At 43.5% G+C, this 25528-nt stretch overlaps 1 protein-coding gene across 1 annotated transcript; it reads right to left on the bottom strand.

Annotated features, from left to right (window-relative positions):
* Window positions 1–794: 794 nt before the first annotated feature.
* Window positions 795–6632, bottom strand: LOC131885316 (uncharacterized). The gene is made up of 4 exons (XM_059233341.1): window positions 6456–6632; window positions 2181–2366; window positions 1921–2118; window positions 795–1287 (listed from the first exon to the last, which is right to left on the bottom strand). The coding sequence occupies exons 1-4, from the start codon at window positions 6565–6567 to the stop codon at window positions 1040–1042; spliced, it is 744 nt and encodes a 247-aa protein (XP_059089324.1). The 5' UTR covers window positions 6568–6632; the 3' UTR covers window positions 795–1039.
* Between the last annotated feature and the right edge of the window lie 18896 nt (window positions 6633–25528).

Here is a 25528-nt window from a genome sequence, read left to right as displayed (position 1 = left end):
GTCATTTGGAGAATTAAAAACTGATCGAAATTGCTCGTTTAGAAGATTAACCATTACGCTTTCATCGGTGACTAGGTTGCCTGACTAATCCAGCAGCGGTCCGACGGGACTAGACGAGCTTCTCCCGAAATAGACGTAGTTAAAGAATATTTTCTTGTTTTCTAGATCCAGAAGATTTTCTTCAAAGGTTCGTTTAGCACGTTGGATGTCATTTTTAACTTTGATCTTGTGTGAAATAAATTCCCTTTGATTTTCAATAGTTGGAAAGTCCCTCTTCCGTTTCCATGATCGATTTCTCCTCCGCACAGACCTCAGGAGTGATGGGGAAAGCCATGGTGGGCGGTCATTGATTTGTCGAAGTCTTGGAGGGATGTGTAGCTTCATTCCGAAGATCAGTGCATCTTTGAGGATATTCCAAGCTTCATCTGCAGTGCGATTTTCAAGGGTGGAGGTCCAGTCGAAACTGTCCACGAACTTTTTGAATCGCGAATATTTTCCTTGACCATAACTAAACACCATTTCATTAGTGGGGGGTAACAAGTCAAGTAACTGACAGCAATGCCAAGGGAATTTTGTTTTGAAAATATCAGTTCTGAGTATAACCACAAAGCAAGTGCTCTATTTTGCTATTAGTCATTATTTTTTGTGCATTCTGAAATAGCCAGTCCATCATAAAATAACATAATTCAAATTACAATGAACAACATCATTTCAACTTTGGATGCTTTCAATGTTAAAATTATTCGATAAATAAACTTGTTGATCAGCTAGAGCAATTCAATTGATCTCCTCTTTCCAAGTAGCCTTATGTCGAAGGCGGAATTCGAACCCATGCCCTCTGAGGAACCATGTCATGTCTCTAACGGGGACATCACACCACTCAGCACATTTTTTCTGTAGCATATAACAATTTTTTGCTATACTCAAAAACTTAATGGCTCCTAAAGTGTTAACGAGTTTTGCTTCGCAAGCCAGGCGAGGCTCAAACCCCCGACCCCAGCGCCCAATCATGTCACAAAAGTAATTTGTTTGTAAGTCATTAAGTAAAGTCGACTGACCTGTCATTGTCTATAGAGTTGTGGCTGTTCCTCAGAATGAGCTTCTGAGGGACCAGATGGTAGCCCCAATCGATGATGAAATACGAGTCAGCTGGATAGGCCACCCAATAATTTTTTTTTTTAAAGTCGCAAGCTTCGTTTACCAGTGCAAATGATGCATTAAACTGATCATAAGAGTGTTCCTCTATTATCGCTTGTGTAATGGGATTCAGCACATGAGGTAATGGTCCTGAAAAGAGGCTTTTGCTTGAAAATCGATCATTGAAATGACATGAGTTTTTTTCGTTGACTTTTTCATTGCTATTGGAAATTAGATACCCCAGCACGAACAAATTTGGGCGTTTTTACACGTACTAGGATGGAAAACCATGATTTAATTCGGTTTGAGGAGTTTAAGGAACCAAAAGTCTTTTGGTTCGACTTGAGTACGGACTCGCCCCAGCACTAACCCCACTTCAATCCTCGAACCGAATTTAATCGTGGTTTTCCATCCTAGTGTCAGGCGGCCCTTAGAGTTGGTAAATCTAGCTAGCCCTTGAATAAAGGGTTGATCAAGAATTTTGCCCAAAATCTGTCCAAATATGTTATAAAGCGTAAATGCAATGCTCGAAGTCAAAGGAATCCGCCTCTAGTTTCTGGGGAGAGGTCTGCGCCCATCTCCCAAGTAACCAAAACAAATGCGGACCAGTCGTGAAGAAAAAAAAAGAAGTCGGATGAAGGCAAAGTCATCGAGGACTTCAGACTTCAGAATCTAGGGTCGGTGTGGAAACACCTTGATGTCAAAATGAAATTTAAAAGTTCAGAAAGAAAGAAAGGCCACTGAGGTAAGCCCGATATGAAAAATCTAATCACTAATCAATACCAGAACTAAGGCATCTTTGCCGCTTGTCAGCACACTCTTGAATAAATATGAAGTCATTTGATGGGCAGCAAGAGGAAGGGGTATCATCTTGAATTTTGGCTCCTCGACAAGGAGGATTTTCGTTCTCTGCCCAACGTTCCACTGCACCAGAACAGCATCCTTCGTCTAAAGCCACTGATGACGGGAGTGGACAATGGTCTGCAAAGTTATACAAATGCATTAATAAGGTATGGATTGCACTGTCACCTCGAAAAACTCACGTGGGTTTGCAAAAGAGACACAAAAATATCTAGTATTCGGACAGTCAATCCAATTATTATTCATACATTTTGATGGGGAATCTTCGTATTCCAAGGGTTGTGATCGATTAGCCACGGAATATGTGCGACAGCATTTGCGTCCGTTGTCAAACGCCCAAGGAAATTCAGGTCCACAAGGATCAGCCACTACAAGTCAAAGTCACTTGATTCAATGGTTTCGAAATTCATTTCCATTAAACTTAAAATAAAAAGGGCTTTGAAAAATCGATATTGGTCGAGCCACATTTAGCAGGTTTGGTTTTTGGGATAAACCAATTTGTTGTATGATTTTAGTTTTCTTCTTTGAAACCGATGGTCTTGGAAAGTTTGTACATCCATCAACGCGAAGGAGTCTTTTACCTGTGCCTAAACAATTACTTTCCTTCATAAAGTAGAAAAACATGGACACAAAAGTGAGTTTGTATAGGTCTATGAATCATTTACATTTCATTTAGTTTGATAACGAAAGTCAGGATACCGTTGAGGATTGGTTGTTACAAAGCCGGATGGTAGCTCTCACGCTCTGCCCGCCGTTTTTGATGTCTTTTCTAATACTTCCGCTCCTTCATCACTACCAACATTAATTATAACCTCAACCTCGGGAATGTCACATATTTAAGTTGTTGAACAATGACTTGTTTTGTATGTCATTAAGGTATCTCTAGGTAGGCTTGAACTAGATTGGCATTGCTTCGAATATGGTTTCCCTACTTGGAAAGAGCATGCTCGGCCAAAACGGTCAAGCCTTGCACAGTGGTTATCATTTCTGACCAAGTGTTTGCTCAAATGCCAAGAGTTCTAGTAGCTTTTTTCTTCGCTGAAGCAACAAAAGGAACAGTTTTTGTTCAGTATTCATTAACATCATGTATGTCACTAAGTGATCCTGCAATATTAACAATATCCTTCCTCACACAAATAAAACTTGCTAAGCAATTTAGAACCTTGGACTCCAATCTCATGAAGTCTATTAAACAAAAGGCCATGACCAACTTTATCAAAGGCCTTGGTAAATCAAAATAGACAACATCTACTGACTCCTCTCTCTAGTTCCTCAATATCCTGTTTTATATGCTCAATCAAGTTGCGTTACCGTGCTGGTAATGCACTCGGATCCTATGCTGACAGTCAGGAAGGTTATCATGTACAAAGAAACTACAAGTTTGGACTTCATGATCTTCTCAAACTCCTTTGTAATATCCGAAGTGATAGAAATCGGCCTATAGTTACTAATGGTCCAATTATAAGACACATATTTTCACACATTGTGTCAACAAAACTGCGATTCGCAGCACAATCCGAGCCTCACAGTCTTATGGTTTGGACTTGGAACCTGCTCCAACTTTCTGTGATCTGTGAGAGACTTTATCGCTTCGTCGGAAGAATCGCTCCAAGCACGATCAAGCGTGACCAAACCGAGAAAATTTCAATGAGTGACAGAGCTAGCCGGCTCTATTTTTGGGGATCAATTGTGAACCAATAGCTTAAAACCAATTAGACAAGTAGAAATTCGATTAGAAAATAAAAATGTTCATATTGATGCTAAAATACAATGATGCTAAAAGGGCATTCATAGTCCATATATTTAGAATTCAGTGGTTTTGATGGTTAAAATATATTGTGCATTATGCCATTCATTTTGAATTCAAATTTAGCTTGGCCAACTTGCCGAGGGTGTACATTGCGCTTTCAAGTCTGAGGCATTTCGAAGAAATTTGAGGTTGTGTAGTTTGATTCGTATCTTGCGCTCGAGAAAAAAGTTTAAATTTTAACAAGTGTTGTTATGGTTTTGATGTAAAATTAATACCGTTGGCAATTGGGGCACCAATCTTTAAAGTAAATGGTTCAGTTATATAGTTAGTGTAGCCAAAGCAAATTCGGTAACACCTTATCAAATCGAACCTGTAGTGTTGTATTTCTGGAGTTTGAGGTACAAGAACCTAGATTGCCAATTTAAAGCATCTTGGCATTAAACGGACTACAACAGGTCCAAAAAGGTATCTGGTTTGGAAATTACTTGGCAAAAACTTCCCATATTGAATCTGCCGAACCTGAAGAAATAGTTAGCAAGTTGCTTTGAGTTGTTAATGTGTATGTGAATCTTTCCATCAATATCAGGTTCATTTGGTCTTGGTGAATAGGCTTCAAGACATCAGAAAAGGAGAGCAAGACATATGTTAGTACGTGTGCAAGGCGTTTTGTTCAACCCCTCACTGCACTTCTAAGCCATACAGCTTTGCTTTTGTTTTGACTAGGGACCCTGGATGCCGGGTCTCTAGTTTGGACTAGAGATGCTTGGGACATCTTCTCCATAGCTAACACTAGGTTCAAATATTAGAATGTAATCCCTACGTCTGCCATTCGTTACGTTTTGTTTGCTCTTGAAACGCTGAAGGAAGCAGGAACGTTCAAAGGAAAGTAAAATAAGTGACATAAATGCACCGAAATGTGTGAAAACGCCAAAAAAGCTGGAAGAAGGCGAATATACCCCAAAAAGTCGAATAGCCCTAATAAGTCGGAAATAGTGTTAAAAAGCTATTCGATTTTTTACACCTATAACTATAACCTTTCATTTTAATAGTATTGGAAATTGCATTGCCTGTGACGGTTAGAAAAGCGCGTGAAAAACTAAATCAAAAAAACTGACATTTCAAGAGTAATTCTATTTACAGGTTTTTCGAATGATTTTTTTGAAATCTCAATAAAAACGTAACATGAGAGGTTTCAAATATACATCAATTACGATGTCAAAAAATATGTGTTTTACTTGGTTTTCAGTAAATAAATACAGTTATATGAGCTATTTTTGATGAGTCATTGTTTGTCAAAAGATGGTCCTTGTGTTGTGTTAGCAATGTAAACCGCAACTGGAAGTCTTGGCATTTGAGCAAAATCTAGTGGGTACCACCGTACTTGGAAGCAACAGGAAATAAAAAAACCACTGTATTTGCGGCATTTCTGTTTGTTTTTAGGGGCCTCATTGCTCAAATTAGTTGCATTTTTATCCTAATCAATGAAGTTTGGATTGAATGGTAACTGAAAAAACTCACATGGGTCGGACAAAGAGACTCAAAGTATGTAGGGGCTGATCCGGTAAGTGTATTTAAGTCAGACTTGGACAAGTTTGTGAGTGTGAAGATTAATTATCGGTTTGTATCATCCTTGCTAATTGTTCAAGAACGAACTAAAAAGATCGCAGTATTCGATTTTCTGTTTCCTTAATAAAAGATTTGAAACTCCTTCCACATGTGAACACAAAACCATGACAACATTTGTACCGATGATTTTGGGTTTTTCCCCGTTAGTGAATATCAAACATTTAAGCATGAAATGATCATTCGTTCAAGTGAAAAGAACTGATAGGATGTTTTTAACATTAACTACTTTTTGTAATTTTGAGCGGTCAATTTACTTAATTATTGATCAGAAGGCTCACAATCGGGACTTACGATCCCCTATTTCCCATGTCAATAAGGTTACATTCAGTGCTCCTCGCCTATCAGCAACGCATATGAAAGATTAATGTGAACTCAAATGGCCAAGGCAGGACCTATTAATGAACGAACCAGCTCCGTATCCGGTTTCTTTTTGCATAAAATACTAGGTTGCTCTCACCGATACTTACTTTCGCACAAAAAGAGGGCCTTAAACCGAAAAAGAAAATTCTTTGATATCGTTTTAAAGTTTAGTTAACATGACGTTAATTACATGAATGGCATACGGAGATACAACAGTAAACGATAAAACACACAAAGTTTTGATGATTTAAGGGCTGTTTCATTTGCATCTTTTTTTTCACTTTTGCTAAACGCACCTTGCGCAACTTTCTTTTCATATTTAAAAGAAAATTTAACATAAGCTCTTTACTCAACGTCTGTGAAGACAAAGATGGCAAAGTCATGGACGGCGGCAATTTTATACGGTGAAAATTAAGACGGAATAGTCTCGTTTCTGACTTAAAAAGAGGCAAAATATCAGAGGCGTAATTTTGACCTTTTGATATATTCTCCCCGTGGAGTTGGTACCACTTCTTCAGGTAAAGAAGTACATGCAAAAAAATAAGTCATTGCATTTGAGAGGGAGCATTTCAAAAAAATGAATGTAAAGGACACCTTTTTGTACTATTTCTTTGTGTCGAGAAATAGGAAGTAACGGTGAAGGAAGGGCTGAACACCGCACAGTTACTTTCTTTTTAGAAACCCTGGATATTATCCATTTCCCATATCAGAAGCTACTTACCGCCACCTGTAGATCGTTTGAAGTTAGGGCCAACCGTGGTTCCTCTGATTACGATAGCAACGACGCACAATGGAACATTCACAAGTTGGAAAATGGTTGTAAATAGTAACATGATTCAGCTACTCCCAACCCGTTGGCGGCCTTTGACAAAATGGCCCGGTCCCCTAATATAATATACATGCATTTGTACTTACAAGGCTCCACAGTAGTCCATCTTGATCTAATAGAATTGATTATTTCATATTAGAGATCTGTATGAAGAGAAAGGTAATGAATGACAAGTTCATTGTGGTTTGCTTCACAGGAAATCTTGGACGGCATTACTTTCTTTGGAACTAAGTGTTCCCACCTCATCTCTTTGATCTGACAAAATGTGAATGATTGAACAACAAATACTATCGCTTTCTGTGAATTACACAAATATGATGCAGATAAACAAGCGGCAAAATAACGTCCATTTTTTTAATTTATCTCAGGGGACTGAGTGGAAAAATTTGAACAAACTCTAGCGGCCAAAATAGGCAACTATGCATTAGTAGACCACAACAAGGACACTAGAGTCCTTGCTTTATGCAACGTTCATTGGATCGGCCAGAGTTTCCAGAGTGTTTGAGAGTTGCCCTCATAAACACATTTAAAGGCGGTGATCAGTCCAATTTATTCAAGGGTGCCCTAGAGCCGCTAATTCAAACAATTTGCACGACCAAATATTTTACAAATTATGACGCACCATGACTTAAAGGGGATTTCATTCCCTTTTATCGGCTACAAACCCGAGAATAATCAAGAAAAAACATCAACGCCGATTTCCATTATTTCAAATGTCTCTAAAGTCCTGGAAAAAATAATTAAAACTAAATTTCTAGAAAAACCTGATGGCAAAAAATATATAACTCAACGTCAGCATGGCTTCGGCGCCAATTTTAACACGGTGGTTAGACTTTTCGGATTCGTATTGACCAACTACTTTCAAATTCATTTTCGGATTGGGGTCAAACTTGATTCGGATCCGATCCAAGTCCAAAACTGCACGAAAAACTAAATGAATGTAAAGTTGTTTTGAACATGGTTTCTTTTCCAACACAAATTGTGAGGGAAATCAAATAAGATCAAAGTTTAGATCTGTGAACGAAGCAACTATCTTCAAAGTAATCAGACAGGTGTGACAATTTCACACAAATAAAAAACCTCAAACTTATTTGCGGTCCATACGCTCTATATCAGTAAAAAGGAAATTGGAATACTTCAGCATATCATGCATGGTATTGAACAATGTTGCATCATTTTCATAACACTATTGTATTTAATGGTACTATAATAGAAGCATATGGCAAAGACAATTTAGGCTATTCTATCATAGCTACAAAAATACTACAGAAATTATATTATAATTCGTCTATTTTTTACCTTTCAATCTTTTTATGATACTTGGTCCACCAACAACTTTGAGTTGGCAGATGGAGCAGGTCCGTGAATGTAGTGTTAATCTGGAATGCTATCTAAAAAAAATTCCACGACTGACTTGAAAGATGCTACCGGATCAACAATGCCTACATATTCCCTACGAGTATTAGAGGGAAACAAATTGAACAATTAAGGAGCCCTAGAAAGGGGATTCGCGAGGGCTTGGATATGCTCTCAAAATGCACATTCAGCCGCTACGGTCACTAGAATTGACCCTAAATCCTGGGTGGGCTCAAAGGTCATAGAAGCTTTTGAAAACGTACAAGATCAGATACCTTTCGTGCCTTCTCCCAAAATACTGTACAGCATTCCCAATCTTTTAAGTCTCCAAATACGAGAGCTCTTGCATTCCTGTGATATTCCTAGTGAAACATCTTAGGACTTGTACAGAGTCAGCATCATGATACTATCTCTGGATTTGAATTTCTGCTATATCTAAGTACACGTTTGAAAAGCTTTACCCACTTTCAACTGGATTTTCTCATTGAACTTTCCATTATTTTGGAGGGCTACTCCTAAGCCTGTCATAGATGAGACCTGCTCAATATCTTTGCCTCCATTGTCTACGAGTTGTGTTATTCAAGAGTGGATTCTATCTAAGTCCTTTGCAAGGCAAATGGAATCTTGGCTGCACCTCCCAGAAACTTACTTCGTATCTTCAGCATAAGAAGAGAGATTTGCAGTGATTTCTATCTTTTGAAGCGGGGCAATGAATATTATAAAAAAGAAGGGGTCCTAAGATGGAACCCTGGGAAACACCTGACTTGACATCATATATTTCAATAAGCGACCCTTCAACCTTAACAATTTGCATCCTATCATGAATGAAGTTTCTTATCCCATTGAGAACCTTGCCTTGGATTCCAATGTCATGAAGTCTATTCAACAAAAGGCCATGATCAACTTTATCAATGGCTTTGGCAAAACCAAGACAGACAACAACTGAATTCTTGGATACGGTTGTCTCCTCTTCTCTCGTCTCACCCGTCTCACCACGGTGGTCAAAAAACCTTTTCAAGTATTGAGAGAAATGCGCAACAGAAAAGGACAGACTTGCCTCTTCCTTAAATGCTTACTTTTCGACAGTTGGAGGTTTGGTGGGTGGACAATCTAATAATACGGCTGATAGCCTCCGCCACATGCTAACTCTACCTAACTAGAGGACTTATTATTTTAAGGTGGTTACTCGCTTTCAGATTTTGAACATTATTGAAAAATTGCCACTCAAATCAAGCTCGGGGCCTGACGGAACTTCCAACGTGGTCTTAAAGGGTGTGAAGGATGAAATTGCTGATCTGCTTGCCCACCTTGTCAATATTTCTGTAACCACTGGCTACATTCCGCAGAGTTGGAAATGTGGAAAGGTCATTCCATTATAGAAACCTGGGAATCGCCAAGACATGTCAAACTACAGACCGATTTGTATTCTTTCAACAATCTCTAAAATTCTGGAGAAAGTGGTGCACCAGCAGATTTTCACGCCTTTTAACAAAAATCACATGACCACAAACCAATTTGGCTTCCAATCACTTGACCTTGCACCATTTTTTGAGACAAATCTTTGAAAACAGCAATGACTTTAAGTTTGCTTTGGCGATTTTCATTGATCTGAAGAAAGTGTTTGACACTGTAGACCACGAAATTTTACTTGCAAAAATAGAGCACTATGGGTTCAGCCACCATATTTTGTCTTGGTTACGAAATTACTTGACGTGGCGGAAACAGTGTGTCGAAGTGAACGGTCATGTTTCTGGGTTTGTTCCAGTCACCAGTGGAGTTTCTCAGGGAAGTATACTACACCCACTGTTATTTCTCATCTATATTAACGACCATCCTGTGGCCACATTGTTTAAAACAACTATGTTTGCTGACAATACAACCCTTCAATATTTTGGTAACAACCTTATGCATGCAGGTGGAGTGTAATCATTGGTTTGGTAACTTGGCGAAATGGTGTGAATGTAATGGACTGGAATTGAATCTGAAAAAGACGAAACTGATGTTGATGAACACTTCCAGAAGAGGTGTCAATCACGATTTTGAGCTTTGGCATAGTGGTCATATAGTCGAGCAGATCGGGGCTGGGCGCAAAGAAGAGTTTATAAAATTTCTTGGGGTTGTTATTGACGATAACATATCCTGGAAGGGTCATTTTTTAGAATCATCTAAAGGAGTAAGGCAGACCTTGTTCACCTTATTCTTGTCAAAAAACACTTTGCCCTAAAACATCCGACTAGTATTATATAATGCACTCATCAAGAGCAAACTTGAGTATTGTCTTAAGTTTTATAGCCACGCCGCATCAATTAACAAATTACTTACACTACAGAAAAAGGCTTTAAGGTGGATAGTTATGTCAAACAGAAAAGCTCACATGGGTGCTTACTTCAAAAAACTCAATGTCCTCAAAGTTACTGACATGGGCATAGCCCAATGGTTAAGCTATGTATTTCGCTGCCAGAAAGACCTCATTCCCAAGAGTGTGAGCAATTTCAATTTCAAAATGCAGAGGGGAGGGCTTCTTCATGCAGCTTTGCCATTAGTTCGACAAGCCTGGCAACAAAAACTGCCAGACTTCTTTTTTGCTCAAACTTGGAATTTATTTCACACCGAACATCAAATCAAAAATGACCTACAAATGATACTGAGGCAGTGGACTGGGTATGTGAGAGAGAAAATAGTTAGCTCTTATTCAATGACATGTAAAATTAAAGGTTGCTTTATTTGCCAATAACCCGGGTGCCTTTGCTGAAGTTGGTTTATATAACACCATAAGAAGTAATTTTGACGTGATTGATTTATTGAATTCTGGCTCAAATTTGGCGCTCATATGGCTAATAGTTGACAAGATTTGCTTGTATATTTCTGTTGGAATTCAAAAAGGCTTTTGAACCACTGTGGTAGTCGTCTCACTGGTGGAATGAGAGGGGTAAGGTTTTCCTCACGATATCAACATATATCACAATGGCGTCTACTTAACCTGTTTTATCTCTCTTGCTCACAAACGCCCCTTTTTCTGATCATTTGGGCTCAGGGTGACATTTCAAGGGGAGCGAGAAACATACATAAATTAATGAATTCTGTTCTTAGATTTCTCCTCCTCCTCTTTCTTGAACCCGTCTTAAGATTCTTGAGGAAGATACAGCTTCGTTATTGGACTCTCTCTGTCTGATAGCTTGACCTTTTTCCGCTCGAACATTGCCATCGTTCCCGATGAACGCTACTTGGACGGTTCCCACACTCCATTTGGCACGGCGGCCGAAAAGTATTCACACACATTAGAATAGCTTTGGCGTCAAATCTTTTTGTGGTTATTTCTTTATCAATTACTACTCACAAACTGATGAAGGACTTGCTTATGTACCAAAATTACATCTTCTTATTTTACACGGTATTCAAGTTAAATCAAAGACAAATGGAAATAAGGCGAAATGCATAACTACATTGGGCTCATATTTCTAAACTCTAGTTTATCCGAGGAAAAGCTAAATAGGTTGTTATAAGATGTAGAGGATTTTTTGGGATTTTATTTTTTATAACTGTCATTCTGATGAATTTGACAGACTGAGAAATCTCCACCAATCAAATTCGAGAAAGAACAAAACATCACGAAATGAATGAAGTTGATCCCTCGGTTTTGAATTTCTCCACGTTTGTTTTTCCAACACCAAATAGCAGTAAAACTTACTTTAATTCAGTTGATTCAGGAAAAGTTCGATCGACCATGATAACCAAGATAGGAACTAGGAAATTTGGAAGTTAAGAAGATAACATAATGGGACGTGTTTTATGTGTCCAAGGCATTCGCTTCACGTCACCCTACTCCAATCATGCATGCCTAGTTTTCCCGCTCATTCTCAGATCATACTCACTGTAAGTTTCCACATAAACCAGTTCGTTCGTAGCCTCTCACCAGACCGGATCAATAAATGAATTATCTTGAATCTACGACTCAAGTGATTCCACATCCTGGGTTGAGAGCAAACATGGCGCAGACGGTTTAGAACCACTGCAATCGCCTGCCACGCCCTACTCCGTCCCCACTCCCTCAGATTCCCTAACGGAACCGCAATCCGGCCATAGCAGACGTCGGATCCGCTCGCCGCAGCCGTGGGCAGCTAGCCTCTTGGGCCGACATTTCCATACCGAAATTCGTCGACATGGTCTAAACCCTGTGGAACCGACAGCCCGAGCAAATACCCCTCATTGAAGTGGCCTTGGCTGAAGCCAGTATGGAGCCCGCTATGAACCGCTTCCAAGCATTCGCCGATTCTGTGGCCAGACGCCAACTCCTTGAAGAATTGAGTGAGGAGGAAGCCCTCAAGTGTGTTAGATGTGATATCTCGGTTATGAGCATGTTGCTCATAACTCGTATTATGTATTCTAGTCAAATTGTATATAAACCAGTCTAGTCAGAAATACCTAACAGTCACGAAGCGTTCAACACATGGCGCAGTCGGTAGTCCGGCTGTGGCCTCCTGTGTGGCTCTCCCCATGGAGGGGATTGGAGCGGTGAGGCAACAGCCGAAGATCGCTACCCAGACGCCTCGTGGCCCAGTTGGCACCGTGACCCGCCCGTTTGGCACCGTGACCCGCCCGTTTGGCACCGTGACCCGCCCGGTTGGCACCGAGACCCGCCCGGCTGGACCGTGACCCGCCCGTTTTGGCACGTGAACCGTGACCCGCCCGTTTGGCACCGTGACCCGCCCGGTTGGCACCCCGTGACCCGCCCGGTTGGCACCGTGACCCGCCCGGGTGGAGGCGTGATCTGCCTGGACGGCCCGTGGCCCCTAGTTGAGGGCCGATCTCCCCCCCTCCCCCCCTATGCCTTGGAGGAGCGATGTCCAGATGCCTTGGAGGAGTGATATCCAGTTGCTTCAGACAAATGATACTTGGATGCCTCTGAGGAGCGTTGTCAGGATGCCTCCAAGGAAGGATGTCTGGATGACCCGAGACCCCGATGGTCGGCCGAGACCCCGATGGTTGGCCGAGACCCGGATGGCCCGTGATCACCGGATGGCCCGTGATCCCCGGATGGCCCGTGTCACCGGATGGCCCGTGATCACCGGATGGCCCGTGATCCCCGGATGGCCCGTGATCCCCGGATGGCCTGTGATCCCCGGATGGGCCGTGATCCCCGAATGGGCCGTGATCCCGGATGGGCCGTGATCCCCGGATGGTTGACCGAAACCCCGGATGGCCTGTGATCCCCGAATGGGCCGTGATCCCCGAATGGGCCGTGATCCCGGATGGGCCGTGATCCCCGGATGGTTGACCGAAACCCCGGATGGCCGTGATCCCCGGATGGCCCGTGATCCCGGATGGCCCGTGATCCCCGGATGGCCCGTGATCCCCGGATGATCCCCCCCCCCGTGTGTGAAGGAGATGTGTTAGATGTGATCTCCGTGCGATAAGTATGTTGCTCATAACTCGTATTATGTATTCTAGTCAAATTGTAATGTAAACTAGTCTAGTCAGAAATACATAGCAGTCACGAAGTGTACACAACATCAAGGACCCATTTACAACCCGCGAGATGGACATGGAGGACGACAATCTCTCAAGCTCGGGCCCGCCTCAATGGATTGCGACAGATTGCTAGTCATTCTGATCCAGCCACAGAGGCCCTCAAAAACAATGCCCTGCCCACCTCCGCTGGGAACGAAGCGCCAATCCGAACCCATCAGTCCCACCGGACGTTCCAGTTCTCACATCTCGAACCCTTGTCCCAGGAGGCGTCGCACACAGAATACAAGAGGTGGCGAGAGACTTGGGACAATAACGCGCGAGTTCATAAACTCGCATCATTCGAAAGGGAAGTATGAGTATATGTTGGAATATCCTTCAATCCCTCTTTTGTGTTTTATTGATGTCGATCATGAGCTCTGCTCGGGAATGTACTGATGGAAGGAAAAATAAAAGACTAGTTTTCGGATCACATCACAACATGGCGCAGTCGGCAGGATATTGAGGATTTTTTTTTTGTTTGTTTGTCCTTATCACTCTGGAATAGGAGTCCGTGGATAAGATAGCACGATGTCGAAAGAGCAAATCTCGGCAGCCTGTAGGTCGCGGGGACAATTTGGCCACATTGCTCGGGGAGCCATAAGTGAATTAGTGGAAGTGATCGATTCGGTTAAACCTTGTGAAATGACTCATGGAATGAACATGGTTTTGCAAGGACAGTTGGAAACGGCGGAACATGGATTGGAACGGTATTCTGATTCCGTAACCCTGTGTCAAGAATTGGAGCTAGTGCATTTGGAGAGTCAAGCAAAGGAAGAACATTTTGCCATAATGATGGAAATGGTATCGGACGTTCATGCTCAGAAAAGAAGAATTCGACAAATACAGGGTGATTTTGAACACGAAGCATCACACCCACAGACGCCCGCGATTCAAGGCCCAGCACCCTGAATCAATCTCTCGCTAAAGCCAGAACAATTGGTTGCTGATATTTCACTGATCGATTATAAAGTTTGGAGGACTAAATTTGAGTACTTTGTTTCTACTAATAAGATGACGGTATATCCTCTTGAAGTTCAACCTGCATATTTTCGAGGTTGTTTGGCAACAGACACGTTAAACCTTTTGGACCAGTTTCTCGACATTGAAGATGATATGTCTGTTGAAGAAGTTCTGAATAAGTTGGAGAAGCACTTCCGAGATTCTGTGAGTTTATTTCGAAGGCGGTTTGACTTTTACTCGTGCTCCCAAAAGCATGGTGAACCTTTCAGTGACTTTTTTGTGCGACTGAAGTTTCTGGGGAGTGTGGCTGAATTGAATAATATTAACTACGAGGATCAACTCGCTACCAGGATTGTGCTTGCAATTCAAGGCCAAGATTTGCAGAGAGAGTTATTGCAATTAGAAACTCCGGCCTTGGACGAGATAAAGAAGAAATGCCTAGCATACGAAGTTGGTGGGATCAACCAGCGAGCACTCCTCATGGACACCCAAATTCAAGGTCTTTCTACTAGAAGGTCTAAGGTTCACTCGAACCCAAAGATAGTTCGTGATCGCTCAAAATCTCAGACAAGAAAAGCTTCCAACAACAACCAGAAATGTGCGCGATGTAATTATTATCCTCATACGAATCCACAACATTGCCCCGCATTAATACGTAATATATTATATATATATTAATACGTAAGCAAAAGGAAGGGTTCAGGAGAACATGGAAGTCATGTGACAACGAACACGGTTTTTGTCAAAGTAACAGAAGCTCACCACGAGAGGGGTACTCCAAAGGCGAAGGTGCTAATTAAGGCAAAAGATGACCTTCCTTTCACCATATAAGTATTGCCTGATACGGGTGCCACGGAAGCGATAGTTCCAGCCAATCTAGTTAAGAAATTCAAGATTACAATTGACCGATCAAGAAAAAGGAAAATTTTGGCGTCCAATGGAACCAATCCAAAATGTCATGGAGTTGTTGACTTACAGATTAAATGGTTGAAGCACAAGGCTCAGATTACCGCCTTTGTTTCACCAGATGTGGTTGGAGTATTTTTGGCCTGGCATAACCTCATTGCGTTACGCATGATTCCGTGGTGCTTTCCTTATTCGGAGAAAGATGCCCTAAGGTTGGGCGTGGTCCCAACGAAGAAAGCACCTCAACCAAAAACCGTCACTTTCGGTTCCGCCGTTGATTTGGGACCGGAAATGGGAGAGGAGGATCTCCGGAGATTTTTGATGGAGGAATTTCAAGATGTATTTGATTCTTCAAGCTCATTCAAAGTCATAAAAGGAGATCCTATAAAAATTCATTTGAAGCCTTCTAAGGATACAAAACCTCTTCATGTGACAACAACAAGACCAATTCCGTATCATTTTCGGGAGGAAACAGAAAAGGAATTAGCCTATATGGACCGTATGGGCATCACTGAAGATGCGGACGAGCCAACGCCCTGGGTTTCGCCCTTTCTAGTTTTGGGAAAACCCGGGGGAGGTGTTAGATTGGTTGTCGACTATAGTGCATTGAATCGACATGTCGAACGTCCTGTGCATCCGTTCCCCTCGGTCTCAGAAATAATGATCTCAATACCGTCCACAGCCAAATGGTTTGCAAAGCTGGATGCAACCAAGGGGTATTGGCAGGTGGAATTAGACGAAGAGAGTAAAAAGCTTACAACCTTCCTTACTCCATAGAGCCGAAAATGGTTTCGAAGAGCACCCATGGGTTTATGCAGCTCAGGGGACGAGTACTGTCTTAGCGGAGATAAAGCTCTTGCTGGAATACCAAACGTCTTGAAGGTGGTAGACGACATCATCTGCTTCGATGAAACAATTGATAAATTGGAGCAAACTCTTCGATTAATCCTTGGAAGATGTCGCTAAAACCAGATCACCTTAGCCCCTAAGAAATTCGTAATTGCTGAGGAAGTTTCTTTTGTCGGTCTTCGCATTGGAAAGGGTGGTATTCGGCCGGATGAAGAAAAATTGCGTGCTCTTTCTGAATTCCAACCACCCACGAATATAACAGAATTGAGAAGCTTTTTCGGATTGGCTAATCAATTGGCCATGTTCTCCCCCAAATATGCAAAGGCTTCGGTGGGAATGAGGGGGTTACTGTCCACGAAAAATGCTTTTCAGTGGCTGGAAGAGCACCAGCAGTCATTTGCACAAACCAAGAGTCCTTCTGGAGCCTCCAATTTTGGCTCATTTTGATCGCAATTTGCAATTACATACGGACGCAGCCCGTCTCAAGGGTGTGGGATACGCTCTGTTACAGAACCATGGTCTAGAAGATAAACCAGATTGGAGAATGGTTGGCTGTGGATCACGATTTTTGACAGATGCAGAGAGCCGCTATGCTGTCTGCGAATTGGAACTTTTGGCGGTTCAATGGGCCATGGAACGATGCCGTATTTTTCTTCTTGGGATGCCACATTTTGTTGCTATTACTGACCACAAACCATTATTGCCCATTGTCAATGGGACATCATTAGATGTAATTGACCACCCGCAGCTTCAAAGGATCAAAGAGAAAATGAGCCTGTATGTGTTCACTCTAGAATGGAAAAAGGGTAAAGAACATTACATCGCTGACGCTCTAAGTCGTTCACCGGTTGATGATCCGGAAAAATGTTCCGACTCAGAAGAGGATATTCTGCTAAAACTTCACTCTTTGTTTTCTCAAGTGATTTACCAGCCCGAAAAATTGGACGACCTTGTTGAGGATCTTGATCGCTCCTTTGAAAGTCTCAAACGTCAAGCAAAAGAAGATGAAAGTTATTGCCAGATCGTGAATATTTTGGAGAAAGGACTGAATGTTGAAAATATTCCGCTTACCCATCCAGCTAGGATACTCATCCAGGAATGGGATAGACTCTCAGTTGTGGATGGTATTATTTTGCTCGATGGTAGAAGAATTATTGTACCTAGCAAAGTGCGCAAGGATATTCTACGGTTGTTACATCTCTCCCACCAAGGCATAACCAGTACCCGTGCTCGTGCACGCGAATTATTCTATTGGCCGGGTATGTCCAACCACATTGCTCAAATGATAAATGCTTGTGAAGTGTGCCAGTTATATCGACCAAGCCAACAAAAAGAACCTCTAGTGTCTCCTGTAAAACCGGAAAGACCTTTTCAATTGGTCAGCATTGACTTATTTGAGTTCGGAAACAAATTCTTCCTAGCTCTAGTGGATAAATACTCGGGATAGCCTTGCCTCCATTTCAATCGGAAATGTCCATCCACAAGTGAAGTGGTTAAGTCCTTAAAAAAGTGTTTGTGATGTTTGGGATACCTCAAACTATTTTTAGCGACGGGGGACGACAGTTCTACTCAGCTGAATTCAGGGAATTCTGCTCAAGGTTCAAAATTAATCACGTGATTTCATCTTCTTACTACCCACAATCAAATGGAAATGCAGAGTCGGTCGTGAAGTCCTTGAAAGCATTGGTAAAGAAACATTGGATCGAGAAAAGTGTTGACTTTGAGGCCCTAGAACTTGCGCTCTTGGAGTGGCAAAACGTACCAAGAACGGATGGGCTCTCTCCCGCTCAATGGCTTTTTGGAAGAAGTCAGCGCACGTTATTGCCTGCATTGAAGCCCTTCTATCAACCTTTGACTTCCCACAGGACGAGTGCTGCGGAAAGACAAAGGAAAGATCATCACATTGAAGTTAAAAATCATTATGATAAAAGATCCCGAACTTTATCCCAATTAGAAAAAGGAGTAACCTGCCGATTACAAAGCCCACGATCTAAACTTTGGCACAGGGAGGTGGAAATTGAGAGAATGAGAACAAATGGGAGATCATACATGGTTCGTGACTCATCAGGAAGAACATTCATAAGGAATAGGAAATACCTCCGCCCCATTCGCAAATGAAGAGCAGCTCTATTTGAAGTATTTTAATGTTGTATTGTTATTAATATTCAAAGGGGGGGGAGATGTTGGAATATCGTTCAATCCCTCTTTCTTGTTATATTGATGTCGATCATGAGCTCTGCTCGGGAATGTACCGATGGAAGGAAAAATAAAAGACTAGTTTTCGGATCACATCACAACAGTATACTCAGTGATGATTGCTATGGGACTTTATGCTTTGCGAATAATTAAAAATCACTTCCAGACGAACCTCGACAATGAGGATGGCATACTGGAGAATTTGCAGCGCTACTACTGTTCCCAGAGGAGTGTGGTCCTGGATTGCGTGAATTTCCATCAGAGAAAGCAAGATCAATCTGAGACGTTTGATCAGTTCAGATTTGCCATCACAGATCTTGCCGAGGACGCCGTGCTGTGCACGACTTGCGTGGAATCCCAGATTGTCACGCAAATCATCATTGGAACTAAGGACGAAAAGGCCAGGCACATGTTAGAAGAGCGCAAATTCCCCTCGCTTGGACGAACTATAGAGATCTGTCAGACTAATGAAGTGGCGTCAGGGAACCAAGCATCTTTGACCAATTCTTCTGTGTACAAGATCTCGACATATCAGCAGGGGAAAAAGAAAGGAGGGGAAAGAGACCGAAACCAACCTCGCGATCAGAATCAAGCCCAAGGCAAAAACCAGTGGCCAAGCAACAAAAGTGAAGGCAATTGCTGGTATTGTGGCCAAGATCGCCACTCTCGGAAGGAGTGTCCAGCCAAGAACCAGACCTGCAGCTTCTGTCACAAGCAGGGTCACATCCAAGTGGCATGCAAATCCAAGAAATATGGAAGGCAATCAGACAAACAGGGTAGTCGAGAGGAGAAACCCAAGAATCAAGGACGGATCTCCTCGGTATTCTGCGGGCGTGTGTGTGCTAAGGGTGAGCCATTTTGCGACCTCGCCACAATCTCCATCAAATTTACTGACCAACTAAACAAAGCTCATCTGGAAACCACATCTCGAGTTTTGCCAGACACGGGGGCGGGAGCAAATTTGATGTCAAAATCCACTTTCGTCAAACTAGGCCAAGACCCCAAACAACTTTCCAATACCAATGATACCCTCTATGCCGCAAATAACCTCAACATATCGTCAATGGGTAGAGCCAAGTTTGGCATACACTTCAATGGGAGGTCTTTTTGTGAACGTTTTTGATGGAGACAAGCCTCTAAAACCGATGAACGGTCCTGCAGTCCACATCGAATTGGACAAAGACGCCAAGCCATTCCACGTCAACGGCCCGCGACCAATACCTATTCCCCTCAGAGACAGAAGCAAGAAGCTTATCTTTGACTTAACTGACAAGGGTGTCATTGCACCCGTCCAGGAGCCCACTGACTGGCTCCACCCCATGTTCATTCAACAGAAGCCCAACAGCGACAAGCTTAGGCTATGCGTGGACCTAAGACGCTTGAACCAATTCGTTAAACGACCTCGGCATCCGGTGCGAACCCCAAGGAATGCGGTGGCCGCTATTCCGCCGGGGGGCAATTTTTTTTTTGACATTTGACGACAAACACGGGTACTTCCAGGTTCCCTAGACAGGCCGAGCCAATTACCAACTACTTTCTGCACACCTTGGGGACAGTTCAAACACCTTCGAGCCACCATGGGACTCGCGTTGGCTGAGGACGAATATAACCGACGCACTGATGCTGCTCTCTCTAATATCAAAAATCTGGAGAAAGTCGTGGACGACGTCATTTTGTTCGATTCGGAATTGGAAGCACATATGTCAAACGTATGCTTGTTCCTAGAGAGATGTCGAGCATCAGGAATTACCTTGAACCCTAAGAAGATCAGACTGGCCCAATCATCTGTACAATTTGCCGGGTTTATCGTAAGTAGCAAAGGAATTAAAGCAGACCCAGAAAAACTCAAAGCTATTCGTCATTTCCCAAACCAGCAACCATTACGGACCTTTGATCATTCCTCGGCCTAGCTGAGCAGTTGGCCGGATTCACTGCCCACGTATCCGGTGCCATGCAACCTCTCAGACCACTCCTCAACGCAAACTCCATATTTTATTGGGAACCAATCCATGACATGGCTTTAGAAGCGACCAAATCGGCGTTGCTTTCACCCCCAGTCTTAGCCACCTTTGACCCCAAACGTCCTACCTCACTCCAAACCGACGCATCACGCACCAAAGGCCTCGGATATGCCCTTCTTCAGGAGGAGGATTGATCGAAGCCAGTAGCCGTTTCATTACCGAAACGGAGGCAAGGTACGCAATGGTTGAGCTCGAACTACTAGCCGCTAGATGGGCCATGAGAAAATGCCACAATTACCTTTTCGGCATCCCTACCTTCACGTTGGTTGTCGATCATCTACCCCTTGTATCAATCTTAGACAAACAAACACTCGACTGCATTGAAAACGCTCGAATCCAAAGGGTGAAAGCATCCACCAGTCCATACTCCTTTAAAACCATAAGGAAAAATGGACGGGATCACCGAATCCCAGACGCCCTCTCTCGAGCCCCTGTCCAAGACCCAACGCCCGACGATCTGGAAGAAGAGGAAGAAATGTACGGGTATGTGTGAATCCTTCAAATAACGACCCCCATTGCGATTGAGCAGGACACTTACGGCCTGGAGAATGATTCATTGGCCGACCCAATCCTGGGAGAGATTCGTCGGGTTGGAATGGCCGATGCTGAGTATCAAGCCTTCTTGGACCACCTAAAGAACAATTACAGGCGAGTTGACCAATCAATTTCAACATATTCCAAGATGATCCCTGAACTATCTATTGTGAATGGCCTTATTCTCTATAATCAACGAATTCTCATCCCACGCCCGCTACGTCAAGAGGTGCTGAAAAGACTGCATGCAACTCATCAAACCGTAGAAAGGAGCATCCGAAGGGCGAGACAAACCGTTTTTTGGCCTGGTTTGACATCAGACGTCAAATCAAGCGTCGAATCATGCGACCAGTGCCAAAACAGACTGCCATCACAACCCAAGGAACCCCTCAAACGTGACCCACATCCAATACGCCCTTTTGAAGAGATGGCGGCTAACTTCTTCTCCATCGGTAACAACCATTTTATGGCCATCGTCGACCGGTACTCTGGATGGCTTGAGATGGTGCACTTCCCACGACCACCCACTTCAACTTCCACCGTCGCAAATCTAAGGAAAATTTTCACGGCCTTGGGTTGTCCAACCAGATTCTTCTCAGATGGAGGACTGCCCTTCACCGCCAAAGAAACCCAGGATTTTTTTTACCCCTTGGGAGGTCCGACATCGGCTGTCGAGCCCAGAATATCCCCAATCTAATGGATTGGCCGAATCAGGAGTGGAAGTGCTCAAAAAGTTATTGCTGAAGTGTGGGGGCATCGTGAACGAGGCATTCTGTGAAGGACTCCTCGAGTTGAGGAATACTCCTCGCCCTGGAGGGAAGAGCCCCGCCGAAATAGTGTATGGGCATCCTTTGAGATCTCGCGTACCGGCTCACCACAGATCATTTGATCCAAAATGGGTAAAACCCATGGATGAGTGCGATAACAAGACAACACAAATTCAACTCCAAACGACCAAGAGATACAACGTCTCATCCAGGGTGCTTATGCCCATCCAAATAGGATTAACCGCGAACATTCAGAACCAACAATCCAAACTTTGGGATCACTCAGGTGTTGTTGTGTCGAAAGGAATGCGACGAAAATTACAGGCTTAGGCTGCCCTCAGGAAGATGTATTTGGCGCAACCATCCTTGGCGCAACCGACGGCACTTGCGCTTGCTAACCAACGAAAACCCTGAGCATAAGAAAGTCGAGGTATCATCTCCAGAACAATCTCCGGACAACTATGGGACCACAAATCATGAGTCGCAGCAAGTAAGGAGATCGAGAAGAGTCCGATACAAACCTCGCCAACGTGGTGGAAATTCTTGCTGCGATTAACGTCCACCTCCACTTGCTAGCCACAGCCAATTTACTTTAACAGCATGTTATTTTAAAGTCGAAGGGGGGGTGTTCTATTTGTCAAAGGCATTCAATTCACGTCACCCTACTCCAATCATTCATGCCTAGTTTTCCCGCTCATTCTCAGATAATGCTCACTGTAAGTTTCCACATAAACCAGTTCGTTCTTAGCCTCTCACCAGACCGGATCAATAAATGAATTATCTTGAATCTACGACTCGACTGATTACACATCCCGCGTTGAGAGCAAACAGGACGGAAAAAAAGTTTTAACGCACGAAACCTACGTATCAACTATGTTTCTACCATGGCTCTCTAGTAGAAGAGTACAAGCAAATCACCAAACTTCAAGAGTGAATTTAAAGTGAGGCCATTTTGGATTGGTCAAGATTAGCCTCATTGATCAAGTAAATGTAACTACTTTAGCACTGAGTTTGTGAAATAATTGCCCAAATCATGGTTTACGTGTATTTGATATGATGTTGAATGTACTAGTTACTTCTATTTTATGTCAACGCCAAGCTAAAGTCTTCTCCGGCAACCCTTTTCGTCCGACAACGAAAGCGACATCCGTATATTGACAACGCCAGTTGAAGTTGGGTGATTTCCTTGGACTTTCCGTCGGTATCTGAATATACTTCTTGAATTGTTTCAAATTTAAACGAAAACAAGCAAGAAACAAAAACCACTGCATCAAGACTCTACTGAAAAAGTCGTCGACAGGATAAGAGCTCGCAATGACACCTAAAACCGGTTCCAATTATTGTCCTTTGTTATAAAATTTAGCTTCTTGGATCTTGGAGCCTGCGCCCGTCAGGGGTCACTTTTCATGCTTGTACTCTTCTACTAGAGAGCCCTAGTTTCTTCTGTTGATGGGATCAAATCAAATTTCAAATTAAAGGTTGCCAAAAACAAGGGGAAAATGACAAATGGTGGCCATTGGTTTTCCCCAACGTAATTTCCGCCTGTGAATTTCCGCCCAGTGATCTCCCCCATAGTGAACTCCGCCACCATCAAATTCCCCAACGGTGAACTCCGCCACAGAAAACTCCTCCAATGGTGAATTCCGCCAGGAGTGAACTCCCCAAGACGATCTCCGCCATGGATAACTCCGCCATCTCCGCCAGGGTGAACTCCCCTACCGTGAAATCCGCCACGATCAACTCCGCCATGATCAAACCGCCATGATCAACTTGGCCATGATCAAGTCCGCCATGATCAACTTTGCCATGATTAACTCCGTCAGGGTGAACTCCCCCTACCGTGAAATCCACCACAATAAACTCTGCCATGATCAACTCTGCCAAGATCAACTCCGCCACGATCAACTCCGCCATGATCAACTCCGCCAAGATCAACTCCGCCACGATCAACTTCGCCACCAACAACTCCGCCACGATCAACTCCGCCATGATCAACTTCGCCATGATCAAGTCCACCAGGGTGAACTCCCCCTACCGTGAAATCCGCCACGATCAACTCGGTGATCAACTCCGCCATGATCAACTCGCCATGATCAAGTCCTCCATGATAAACTTTGCCATGATCAACTCCACCAGGATGAACTCCCACTACCGTGAAATCCACCACGATTAAATCCGCCATGATCAACTCCGCCAAGATCAACTCCGCCACAATCAAAGTCGCCACAATCAACTCCGCCATGATCAACTTCGACAAGATCAAGTCCTCCGTGATCAACTTCGCCATAATCAACTCTACTAGGGTGAACTCCCCCCTCCATAAAATCCGCCACAATCAACTCCGCCATGATCGACTCCGCCAAGATCAACTCGACCAAAATCAACTCCGCTATGATCAACTCCGCAATGATCAACTTTGGCTTGATCAACTCTCTCAGGGTGAACTCCCCCTACCGTGAAATCCGCCAAGAACAACTCCGCCAGGTTGAACTCCCCCTACCGTGAAATCCGCCATGATCAACTCCGCCAAAATCAACTCCGCCACGATCAACTCCGCCATGATCAACTCCGCAATGATCAACTTCACCATGATCAACTCAACCAGGGTGAACTTTGCCATGATCAAATCCTCCATGATCAACTTCCAACCAGGGTGAACTCCCCTACCGTGAAATCCGCCACAATCAACTCCGCCATGATCAACTCTGCCATGATCAACTCCGCCATAATCAACTCCGCCATGATCAAGTACTCCATGAAAAACTTCCCCATGATCATTTTCACCATGATCAACTTCGCCATGATCAAGTCCTCCATGATCAACTTTGCCATGATCAACTCCACCAGGGTGAACTCCCCTAACGTGAAATCCGCCACAATCAACTCCGCCATGGTTAACCTCCGCCATGATTGACTCCCCCATAATCAACTCTGCCATGATCAACTCCGAAATGATCGACTCCAACATGATCAAGTCCTCCATGATCAACTTCGCCATGATCAACTCCACAAAGATGAACTCCCCCTACCGTGAAATCAGCCACAATCAACTCTGCAGATGATCAACTCCGCCATGATCGACTCGCCATAATCAACTCCGCCATGATCATACTCTGACATGATCGACTCCGCCACAATCAAAGTCGCCATGATCAACTCCGCCATGGATCAACTTCGCCATAATCAACTTCACTAAGTGAACTCCCCCTTCAAAAATCGCCACAATCAACTCCGCCATGATCAACTCCGCCAAGATCGACTCCGCCATACATCAACTCTGCCATGATCAACTTCGACATGATCAAGTCCTCCGTGATCAACTTCGCCATAACAACTCTACTAGGGTGAACTCCCCTTTCCATAAAATCCGCCACAATCAACTCCGCCAATGATCAACTCCGCCAAGATCAACTCGACCAAAATCAACTCTACTAGATCAACTCCGCAATGATCATTTGCCTGATCAACTCCCTCAGGGTGAACTCCCCTACCGTGAAATCCGCCAAGAACAACTCCGCCTGGTTGAACTCCCCTACCGTGAAATCCGCCAAGATCAACTCCGCCAAAAAATCAACTCCGCCACATCAACTCCGCCATGATCAAACTCCGCTATGATCAACTCCGCCATGATCAACTCCACCAGGGTGAACTTTGCCATGATCAAATGCTCCATGATCAACTTTGCCATGATCATTTCAACAGGGTGAACTCCCCTACCGTGAAATCCGCCACAATCAACTCCGCATGATCAACTCCGCCATGATCGACTCCGCCATAATCAACTCCGCCATGATCAACTCTGACATGATCGACTCCGCAAGGTCAACTCTGCACGATCAATTTCGCCATGATCAAGTTCTCCATGATC

This window comes from Tigriopus californicus, chromosome 8 (assembly GCF_007210705.1).
Source record: "Tigriopus californicus strain San Diego chromosome 8, Tcal_SD_v2.1, whole genome shotgun sequence".
Lineage (NCBI taxonomy): Eukaryota > Metazoa > Arthropoda > Copepoda > Harpacticoida > Harpacticidae > Tigriopus > Tigriopus californicus.
This window is presented reverse-complemented; position numbering and strand designations above follow the sequence as displayed.